This window comes from Parasteatoda tepidariorum, chromosome 4 (genome assembly GCF_982258835.1).
Source record: "Parasteatoda tepidariorum strain Cologne lab strain chromosome 4, Ptep-v5.0, whole genome shotgun sequence".
NCBI classification, from domain to species: Eukaryota; Metazoa; Arthropoda; class Arachnida; order Araneae; family Theridiidae; genus Parasteatoda; species Parasteatoda tepidariorum.
This window is the reverse complement of record NC_141758.1, coordinates 11,348,496-11,360,729: the sequence shown is the minus strand read 5'-3', so window position 1 is coordinate 11,360,729 and position 12,234 is coordinate 11,348,496. Positions and strand designations below refer to the sequence as shown.

At 27.7% G+C, this 12,234-nt stretch overlaps 1 protein-coding gene across 7 annotated transcripts in view; it reads right to left on the bottom strand.

Annotated features, from left to right (window-relative positions):
• Positions 1-12,234, bottom strand: part of rols (zinc-RING finger and ankyrin repeat domain-containing protein rolling pebbles) — a 105,082-nt gene that overhangs the window by 21,073 nt on the left and 71,775 nt on the right. For 5 of the 7 annotated variants that reach the window (XM_087160663.1, XM_087160666.1, XM_087160662.1 and 2 more), the window contains 8 exons: positions 10,738-10,905; positions 9,297-9,446; positions 7,273-7,401; positions 6,314-6,517; positions 4,733-4,891; positions 3,107-3,208; positions 2,004-2,122; positions 925-1,057 (listed from right to left, as the gene is read on the bottom strand). In XM_087160663.1, the coding sequence (XP_087016789.1) occupies positions 925-1,057; positions 2,004-2,122; positions 3,107-3,208; positions 4,733-4,891; positions 6,314-6,517; positions 7,273-7,401; positions 9,297-9,446; positions 10,738-10,905 (1,164 nt within the window). The remainder of the gene's footprint in view (positions 1-924; positions 1,058-2,003; positions 2,123-3,106; positions 3,209-4,732; positions 4,892-6,313; positions 6,518-7,272; positions 7,402-9,296; positions 9,447-10,737; positions 10,906-12,234) is intronic. The other 2 variants (XM_087160665.1, XM_087160667.1) reach the window with 1 other exon arrangement.

Sequence of the window (12,234 nt, the reverse complement as noted above, 5' to 3'; positions counted from 1 at the left end):
TTGCTAAAATTTAAAAATTGACAATGTAAAAAATGAGCAAAGCCAGATTTCTCCTTGCATACTTTTTGGAATTAATAATTAATTATTTGATAATTATTGATAATCTTGCATCTGATTTATTTTAATTTCATCACTAATTAAAGTGAAAAACTCAAGCCCATTGGCAGTAACACTAATAGCCATATTTGAAAAAATTTATTCTATCTCGATTGGTTAACATTTGTAAAATCTATTTTGATAAATTTAACTTTTTTCTTAAATAAAAAATCAAGAACACAGTAAATCATTTGTTGAAATGCAAATACAGAGCTTGAAATTAATGCCTGTTCCACTGAAACCACTAAAATTCAACTTCATACCACAATATAATTCACCAGCAATCAGATTCATGTACTTTTTGAATTTCATTTTCCTGTTTTAGCCTGTGTTTTCTTCATAATTATGAACATTACACTTCGCTTTATTGCAATTTTTCATTTAAATTTACTTTATTTAGATTTTTAGAAAATCTAATTGATACATGTAAGTATAATAGACCATATTAATTGATCAGAAATCAATGTAAAGGAATCCTATATTTTTTTGTTCTTACCTTTAATGTCTTGGCCTGTGTTTTCTTCATAATTATGAACATTACACTTCTCTTAAATGCAATTTTTCATTTAAAATTACTATATTTATATTTTTTAAAAATCTAATTGATACATGTAAATAGGCAAGTGTAAATGAGTATGAACTAGCAATATCTCTTGTTTAATGGCTCTCCAGACCAGAGACTAACTTTTTATAATTTCTACTCCAATAAAAATTATAATACATTGTTAAATTAAACTAAACAGCTTATAATTTTTCATGTAAAAAAATCTTGCTAAGAATACATAAATACACATTAAGAAGGCAAAGATACAAAAATAATTCAAATACCATGATAAATAGCCTCTTCTTTTTTCATCCTAAAGGAACTATGTTCAACCAATTGAGATACTATTGCTGTTTTCCCACTGCCAGGACCACCAACAATAGCAATTGCTTTTCTACTTTTCGGATCAGATATTTCCTGCAATTAATAAACACAAATTCAAAGATTATCCTAAACATTTGAAATAAATAAGCATTGCAATAAATAAATGATTAGAGAATTTAACAAAATAATTTCTTAGTATTTTATTAAGCAGCAATTTCAATAGTTTTAAAACCAAACATTGATAATTCAGTAAAGTTCCACAAAATGCTTCTAAAAATATTTAATTTCAGCTTAGAACAATTTTTCCAACTTATAAAATTTCACTTATATTTTATTTATTTAGCTTTAATTTTAAAACAATTTCATAGTTTGTTGGAAAATTATTATCTTACATATCTGTTGTGTGTGCATGTATATACATACACACATACAAGAACACAAAATACTTTCAAATATGCAAAAGCTCAACTTAAAACTCATTTTTAGATTTATACAACCACTTTTTTTACATTTAACTTTTATTTGAAAATAATTCCATGACATGCAGAAAAATTATCCTAAACTTTCTTTTTAGAATAAATCATTCTAACAAATAAATTCTTTTTTAATGGAAATCCATCAGATAACAATTTTAAACTATACACATACAGAAAGAATGCAAATTCATCGATTGAATTCTTGGAAGTTTTAAGAAATTAGTAAAATATTTATTAAAGTACTATTTGAATGCCAAATATGGTGCACGTGCATTATAATGCATGGATTTTTATAAAATTTAACCCACATAAGTTATTAAACAAATTTTCTTTAAAAAGTTGACTTTTTAAAAAAAATTTTACTTTTTTAAAAACATTTTGTTTACTCTCAAACTTTAATATTTCGACTATTCATTATTGATCATAGAAAAACCAATAACTACTATCATTAATGAAATATAAATAACTAAATTAATGTAAAAAGTTGAAATCAAGAGAGAAGTATTTATTGCACATGGAAAAAAGGAAGAAAGAAAAAGTATCTAATATTTATGCACACAAACCTGTTCAATTTCTTTAAAAAGCCACTGTCGACCAATAAATAAAGGATCTTGCTCAGGTTGAGGAACTTCAAAATATAAGGGTTTCAATGTTTTATTTATTATTTTAGAAACATTCTTTCCTAAAAGTAAAGATATTTGTTATTTTCCAATTCAAACAAAATAACACTTTAAAAAAGTACCCATTTGTTGTGGCATTTTTAAATTAATGAAAATTCAAACGTTTAATAGTTTAATTTTAATTAATACCTTTTCTTACACAATTTTTTTTTTTTTTTATTTTGGGAAAAATTTTGTTTGTCTACTAAGAATAAAAAATCTAATTAAAGAATTTTTGATAAAAAAATACACTTATGATCAATATAGCAAATAATAATTAAGTAAATAAGCAAATAATAAGTAATTACATGAAGCTAAATATGTGTATATACTTGTGTTAAATGGAGCTTTGAATTCAAGCACATAACATACTTAGCAATTTAAGAAATACAACTTATTAAAAATAATTTTAAGCTAACACACAGTAAATTCTAAGGGAGAGTCTTTGTCAATTTCCTATCAACAACATTCCCTTATTTCTCCAGTTTAACAAAATTTTACAGCAGATAAAAAGGAGACTTTTTTTTTTAAAATTTCTTATAATTTAAAACATACTTCTGAAAAAGAAAAAAAATTTCTCTGAAATATAAGAGTTTGACAGAAACTGCATACAACTAAACAAAGCTCAAACAACCACAATAATTCCGCTTGCATTTTCTTTTTTAACTATGTAGAAGAGAAATTTTTTTTAGAATATAATAGTAAGCCATCATTTACTACCTAAATGTCAAGATAGAACATTTATCAGGTTAACTGTGCAATAATTTTTAAGGTTTCGACGAAACATGGATAGAAAATTTCAAATTGATCTGTTTTCTGTTTTAATTCCTGACATTTTTTTAAAATCCTGAATCCCTAATACTTTCTATCCCGATCTACATCTTTAAAAACTAACGAAATTAGATCATTTACATGCCATAAATGATAAAAAGTATGAAAAATAAAATAAAATACATAATAAAAATAAACAATGAAATAAAATTCATGAAGTGTTGAGCAATACTTACTACAAGCAGCAGAAAAGTTCAAAGCACTTTCATCACTGTTATGATACGCCTGCCTTCTTGACAAATTACGTTTAGCAATTTGTACAAAGCTATCACTAGTTCCTAAAGAAAATATAAATAAGTTCATTGAGAGATTAAAAACACAATAAAGAAACAAATTAATTGTTTTTAATGCTATGCCATTTCTGGAGAGAAAAGCTTTTAATAATTTCAGATTAGAACTAGTTATCTTAGTTTCAGAAAATGTTGTTTAATACTTTTTGATATTATATGATCTTGGATATTTAATTATTACTTGCATTACAATATTCCATTACAACATTCAGAGAAATGAAAACTCAACTAATTAATTGCCTTTTTCCATTCCAACTTCTGCTTTAAAATCGAATAACTTAAGACTTTGGGAAGACAGACTGGTGATTCGTTCTTGTAAGAAGGTGAATGTGTTTTTTTCTCCAAAATAATATGTATCGAATGTATTTCACCAAAAATGTGTAAAATGTCAAATGTATGCTTCAATGTAGTTTGTCGTTGATTTAGAATGATGTTAAATTATTTAAATATTATGTAATTTTTTCATGAAAAAAGAGTTACAGCTTGATGATGCTACACAGTTTTAGCACTAGGAAAATGGATGTAGTCTATTTGGCCCCTAAGTATAGTTGAAAAGTCAGTGTTCGATTTTATCAAATATTTCCGCTTACGAAATTGAATAAAATACCATAGAATATTGATGATTGAAGATCTAAGATATTTTTATTACAACAATTATGATTACATTTTAAGATGTTGGATGTCTAAATAATCTACACAGAAACCATCTGGGAAGGGCTACACTCGTCCCTTCAGACTTTCTCGGTATACAGCAATGTTAAACTGCATTGAGAGTGTTAAACTATAATTGAGCAAGTCACTTATGCATTGAATTTTGAACTTAAGTTGTATAAACAATCTACCTAAGAAAAGGATTTTAATAACAGAATTTTCAACAAGCTATTTGAGCTTAAAATTGTGAGCAAGAGCTGCCAAATACTCTCGATTAACATAAAGAATTTCAAATATTCCACTTATGTTAGAGCAAAGGAATTTTTAACAAACTACTTCGGTCAAAAGGTATTACAGTTCATTTCACTTTTTTCTTACAAAAACTTGTTACGATTTGGAAACTTATAGTAAAAGCATTCCTGTCATAGAAGTTTCTGTTTTGTATAAAATGTACAGCTACTTAAATCAGTCTACAGATTAAAGCAGTCAACACTAGATATGTATTTAAATTCCAAATAGTTGTTTGAAAGTCAAGAAAAATAGGTAAATATGACACTTTTATTTATTTTTTTAAAATTCATTCAATTGACAACTATATGTCCCCACCTCTCAGCCATGTAGGGAGTGGTAGAAAGAAGGTTTCAGTTTAAGGGTACAGGAGGAAAAAAGGTTCAGGAGTGGTAGAAAGAAGGATACATTTCAGTTTATGATGCAATAAGTTAAGGTCATACATTTGTCTTAAATGTTTTTTTCAAACAAAAACAAGTTCACTGGTTTGAAAATTTCATCTGCTATTATGAACTATTGAAAAAATGGATTTTTACTGTCTTTTAAGATTTTATAGTAACAAATTAAACTTACTGGCAAGAGTATGCCTTTGAAAATTGGTACCAAAAGGACTACTGCATGAACTGTTACCGGTACTTGTGCTGATGAGAGATACTACACTGTCTGAGCTCTGATCTCGACTAGCAGAACGCAAGCCGTTAGTACGAGGCATGTGATCAGGATCTGATGAATCTAAAACATAAGACATTGAAAAGAGTTTAAGTACTTGTGAAATAAAACTATAAATTGTATGGTGCACAAAAAAAAAATGCTGTGAGTGATTTATGATCCAAATATCTGATTTTTCACAAATTACGACTCAATCTTAAGGGTTTGAAAGCCTAATCTTACACTTACTAATCAATTAGAGCAGACGATATTTTAAGTTACAAAATCAAACAGGAAAACTTATTTTCTGGGAACAAACATAAATTTTTTCCCGACGGATTTAGATTTCTGGCGCTCAAAATATGATTAAAAGCCACAGTCTAGGAAATATGGTATCAATAGTTTGGTCAGGAAAGCAGTCAAAGATTTGAATCTCTTAATGTTAATTTTACTTTTTGCTTATTTTGCCAAATCTCAAAAAAAAAAATTTAATGATTTAAATAATTCTCGCTTACAATTTTAAACAATTCATTTATCCAAAGATAATTTTATGCAAATTTTTTTTTTATAATTGTTATTTATTATCATTTTATTTAATAATGGTCGAGAAAATTTTGAAATGTAAGGCATACAAGTTTTACAGCAATTTAAAGAACGTAATTAAGATGGTAAAATACAAAATTTGAACATAATCAGTCAAATAGTTTTTGAGTTTTGTAATTTTAAAAAAGTTGTATATTTAAAATTTGAAAAGAGTCTCTTTAAATTACAGATGCTGCTTTTCTTCACCCTTGTATACTGTACTGTAATTCAAAGAATTTTATGCCCCACAGCATAAGAAGTTGGATCGAAAACACTTCAAAATGGAAGAGAATTTTTAAAAAAAGTGAAAACAGTCTCAAAATTTTTCAGGTATTTGCATTTAAGAAAAAAACTAATATTTAGTAATATGGTTTTTTTATTCATTAAAAAAATGAATAAACCTTTTTACCACAAATTGTACAATAAGCTCAATACATCAGTTTTTGAACTAACCATAGTTGTCAACTAACATAAATGGTAACCATAGTTGCCAACTTTTTGGAAAAGATTTTTTCCAGTAATACACAGTAATTTTTAAAGAATAAGCAGATATATTTAATTTAAGTCAGGATCTAAAAATTCTATTACTTATAAATTCAAAAAGGCAAAATAATTTTACATCATATTTATTAATACAAGAATCAAATTTCAAAGAGTCATACAAGAATACAAAAATAGAATTTCATTCTAAAAAAATTCTTTGAAAAATGGGTAAAAAATATCAAACAATCAAAAGCACATCCATCTATCAAATCCAAAATATCTATCCAGATCCTATCTATCAAATCCAAAATAGATAACAGAACAGAATATTGATAAATATTACAAAAATATATCAAATGAAAAATTTATAAAAATGAAAAAAAAAATATATCAAACACAAAATTGATTAACAAACAATGTATTTTATCATAAATTTTCTACCTGTCAGTGTTGACAGAGGACTTGTATTGGTGGTGTTTGCATCACTACTGGCAAGGGATGAGATACTAGGATAGGACTCAGGACAATAACTGCTGATATTGACCCTTGAACTGGACAATGGTGTACGGTCTCCAAGCAAAAGACCAAGGCGTGTATACAAGTCATGATTTCTAAAGTGCTTCGAGTTGGACTGAACTTCATCATCTAATTAAAGAAAATTAGTTTAAAAAATAAAAGCATCGTTATCACAATAAGTAAATAATTTATTGTGAGGAAAAAATGCAATTCCTCTTATAATTATGAAAAAACTTAACTTTCTTTTCTCAGTTTCTAAACTGTATGGCATATATAAGATTTAATTTTAATTTACAATTACAATAATTTATTATATTTAATAATACATTACCATTTTTATTAAGCAAAAATAAAAGTTATATCCAATAATTTTTATATTCTTAATTACTTAAATGATCAACTTAAGCTGTTAAGACATTTTCTCAAAAATCTGAACTTATGTACAAAAGAAAAACAATAAAAAAAAAATCTTATTTATAACCAAAACTTCTAATTTTAAAATGCAAACATTTCAAAACAATAAAAATAATAATCAAAGCAAATAAATACGCTGCAGTTGAATTATAAATAAATATTAACTCCCGAATAGTTATACATCTAAAAATTTGTTTTTCAGGAAATAAGAAATTTTGTTATATTTTTAGAATTGTATACTAATTAGAATTTTAATAAATAATTTAACTGAAATAGATAATTTTTTCAAATTTTAAGGAGAATTGTTTATATTTTAAGGCCTTAAACCTTCCTCTAACAGTAACCTTGCTCAAAAAGTTTAAATAACAAATTGTGAAAAACTCATATGTAATTTTTAAAAGTTATGTAACATTTGAAATACAATCAATGTGCAGGCATTTCCCCAATAATTAAAACAAAACTGTTCTTACCAGATAAAGCTGTGTGAGAATCTTCCATAAGTGGATTAGGCCATTTCATATGCCTGTAATTTCGAGATGGCCTAGACATACGAGGACTACAGGCAGCTGGTGTCCTTGAGGGCAAACATGGCTTTGCTGCTGTGAAAATATTAAAAGTTAATATATATATGCACAATATATTTGTGAAGCTAGAAAGCCATGAATATGCATACTACCTCGATAATAAACTACCCAGCTTAGCTATGGTGATGTGTTAAAGTGCAGAATCAAGACCTTTCCACAATTTATTTAGGTTGTGTATACATTAATGGTCGCTGTATTGTTACACCTCAAAAGTTTGTTTCTCTCATTACATCAACTAATTAGTGTTGACTGTTTGATTGTATTCACTGATATACAAATAAATAAATAAATAATAATGTGTTCACTTACTTATTTGTAATACTATTTTAAACTGATTGATTATTTTTATTGTATTTTTTAAAGTTATTGATGATTGATTATATAAATTATTGCTCTGACTGTTTGAATATAGTAACTTGTCTTTCCAGACAGCGAAAAATAAATAAAATACATTATGTAAAATGTTAAATCATGCAAATAGAAATGTAGCTGTTGTTTTAGATAAAGACCTTATTCTCACTTTAACTAGTGCCTAATATGTCAAGTGCAGATTATTTAGGTAGTTTTTCCACTTATAGAAAATTCCATACATTTTCATTCAAAACTAAGCATTTCATCTTTAAGTTTTTCAATTTTATTGCTAAATAATTTGCAAACCTACTTTTCAGCTACTTTTTCTTCTCAATATTTTTAAATTACAAAATGCAAGGATCTATTATAATTATGAAATTTAAATTTTAATTAAAAATTTTGAAGGAAAAAAAACACAATAAAAGATTTGTTATTTTTTTACCCTACACAAAAAAATCATATCACAATACATTGCAAAACCATAATAATTAAATGTTGTATTTTATTTACTGCTTTAAAAGTACATTGTTATGGATAATACATATATATATATACACACATATATATCTATCTATAAATATAATTGTATACATATATATAGACACACAGTATACTGTTGATATATCATAGTTGAAGGGACGCTAAAAGATTTTTGAGATAGCTAGTTTTCGAGATAACAACAGAACTAAATATGTTCTAAAAAGTAGAAAAATATATTCTAAAATATTACTCTAAAAAGTAGAGTCATAAAACGTAAGAATAATTACTAATAAATATGCATGTAATGATAGTTGACTATAAGCCTAAATACAACAATGATAATTTTATTTTTAAACGGTAAGGACAAAAATAATTTTGCAATTAATAGAAAATAATTGGTTTATAATAAACTTATGTTGCGATTTCTCCAAAAAAAAAAAAAAAATAATAATAATAATTTTCTGTTTCGAAAAAAATTCAACATACGAAGGTTTTAGAAGAAACTCTTCGACATAGGAATGCAAACTAACATTAGGTGGGTATGTAATGCCGAGGGGAAAAATATTTTTTTGACATTTCTCATTTTCGAGATATCGAGTGTATATTGTAGTAGGGAACCGATTATCCGGAACGATCGGGACCATCGATATTCCGGATAACTGATTTTTCCGGTTTTCTGAATCGCTACAAAAAGCTGTTTTTTTTATAGTTAAACCCAACTAATAAAATAAAAAAATTGGAAGTAATCTTAAAAAGAAGAAAAAACGATGAAATAATACCCTACTGATTATTTCCAAAATGATGGTAAGGTAAACATCTTTCAAATAAGAACGAAAAATCCTAAAATCTTATGAGGGAAAAAAAAAATTTTATAATGGCGGGAAAACTAATCGAATTTCGTTCCGGTTTTTTGGTTTTCCGGTTTTCTGATTTCCGGATAACGGGTTCTGTATTGTATATTGCTACTTTTTCACTCTACTCAATAAAAATGATTTTTAATACACTGCCATACCATAATAATAAAGTGCTGTATTTTAATAATGAAATATTTCAGCTAACTATAAAGAGAAAATGATCACCTTTAGGTGGAAGGGCTCCTACAGGTAGAGGTCTTTCAGGAGATGCCTTATCCCTTACTTGCATGTATGTTGTGAAATGACCATTGGTTTTTAGACGAGGCCTAGGAATACCAACATCTTGGGATAAGTGTTGCTGATACTGGGCTTGAGCTGTAATACAATAGCAAAAATTAAAGGTAAATTGTCAAAAGGTTTATCATTCAGAAATGAATTGAAGAATTTAATGGAAGAACAAGAAAAGTTTGAAAACACTTTAACTTCCTTATTGGGAGAATGAAATAAAGATACATTTTAACAAGTCTTAAAACAGCACAGTTTTCTATGGGGAAAAACATTTTATGTGAACTATTTGATGAAATTCTTTTGCATTTTAAAGTTGATTTTCTTAGATTCGCTCGCCTATTTCTTAACAAGTTTTTTCTCTTTGTTGTTTAACATACAAATTCGACCCATAAATTCAGAGATATAAAAAAAGACGTCATGAAGAGGAAAACTAACAGTGAAATATGGGTTTCGAAACCCTATTGTGAGGGTGAATATCTCGAAAAAACACTTAAGGTTTCGAGGTCCCAGAAAACAACTACAAAATATGCTACATATTTACTAACTATAAAATAATTTTTCAACAGAGTTTTTCGAAGTGGCGCTGACGTCCCGGTACTACCTACAACGACATAAAAACGATTCCCAAACACTGTCGAAGATGTTAGGTGTGCTTTTGATGTCGGCCGAAGCAACAGCAATTTAGGTTAAGCAAACCTCCACTGACCTCTAACTTTCGTTAAATATATGTTCCTACAAGGGTTCTTTTCTTCAAGGGAACCTACAAGGGTTCGTTTCTTACGATTTTCAACCCTTTCAACGTGGTTTGCAAAACCATGTAGTATAGTTAGTTTTCATTCTCTTGATGCTTTTAATCACCCCTCTGAATTTATAGATCGAATTTTGAACACCCTGTATATACAATTAGAAGTATTCGCGATAGTTACTATCGCGAATACTTCTAATTGTCAAGCTCGAATGCACCATCTAAGCTCGAATAAGCTCTCTTTGTTTCATGTCTTGACCTTACGACCCCCTTCCTTCTCCTCCTCTTCTCAGTTGTATAGTTGTGTACTACGATATTTTCCCTTTTTAATATTTTTTTTTAGGCATGACAGAATGAGAAAGAAACACTTCCTCACACACTCCGTAAGTATACGTACTAATACGAGATATAGAATATCAAATTGAGATCACATCCGCGTAATTATGGGCCGCTGGAGTCAGAAAGGCTCTTCTCCTGCATGATACTTTCAGACAATCACTAGATCATAATTTTGAATAATTTAAAATATACGTTTTATCCTCAAAATACATTACAAATATTTCCTCCTAGACGACTGAGGATTAACATCGCTGACCCCTGTGATGGTCAGTGAATGAGAGAGGGAGTAATTACCATGATTAAGGCAGAGTGGGCAGTGGTCTGAGTTGATGCAGGCATAGCAGAGTTCATGTCCACACGTGTCTATGAGTTTCCTGTGTTTTCCCTTGTCAAAAGGAGTGCAACATGTTGGACATAATGTGCCACCATTATCCAGAACCATCTTTCTAACAGTGTCTACATCTAAGTGGAAAAGAAAAATCAAATATTAATTCCTGTTTTCTTTTAACTTTATGAGCAGAGTTTAGAGAGAAAAAATGTGAAATGACAGCAGAAATGCTTTATTTTTTTAATATATATATATATATATATATATATATATATATATATTAGTTATATTAAAGACAAAATTAGTTATATATTAAATATTAAAAACCTCTAATAAAGAAAGAAACACTCTGCAGTGCTTGGGAAAAGTTTGACAAAGTATCCACTGCATGAAGCAAATTTTTATAAAATTTTCTCTCTGCAGCTAGGTAACTGCAAAAGTTTGCTAAAATCCATTGGTTTTACTAATCAATGCAAGACTTACTCCCATAGTTGCAAAGTAGCAGATTTGTCTGAGAAATTTTTTTTTCTTCCTAAACACAACGACTTCTGCAAGTGGCATCTTAGTGAATTTAGAACCAGCTAGCCTAAATATGAATCTCATCAGGATGAAAAATTGGAAAGGAGAAGGAAAAAAAAAAATCCCAAGTATGCGTGACTGAAAATTCAAGAGTATTCTTAAGCGTGGAAGATCTAATCCACGTGGATTGAACTGACAAATTCATGTGAATCAACATCTTGATAAAGTATTGAAAGTAGAAATATTTTCTTTGCAGTTTTGCAACAATTTTACACTTTACAGCGTTATATCATACTTTGTTTTTGTTTTTTTCATCTTAATCAGATGTGCAATATAACTTGAAGCACAAGCAATACACAATCCAAAAAAAAAAAAAAAAATAATTATTGAATTTTAAATTTTGCACATAAGAAAAGGATTCTTACATCTGCTAAATATTTGTAAAATGATCAATAATATTTATTGTTTTTCTTTTCCCATTTCAACTTAGATGAATTTAAATCGATGAAAATTTACATTATTTGTCTGAGACATTAAGGGGGCCTTTTAGAAGATTTCTAATTATTGAGGAGGCCCATGAACAGGAACCAATGACGCTCATGAACTGGAGCTACTGTAGCGCCATGCAGTGTTGACTGCTCACTTTATTCAAACAAATATTTAATTAAACTTTTTTTTTGTCCTCGAATTTTTAAGACTTTTTTATTTTATTTATTTTTTGAAGAAATCAAATTAATGCAACTACTTTTTTGTACTCGAAATTTTACAATCATTTAATTTTTTGTACTCGAAATATTGCAACTGCCTTATTTTTTGTTTACGAACTAACCAACTACCTAATATTTTTTTTTTAAATAATTTTTTTTTTTGCGTACTTCGAATGCTTTATTTTTCAATTCGAATTTAAATATATATATAGTATATATATATATGTTACGGTGAAT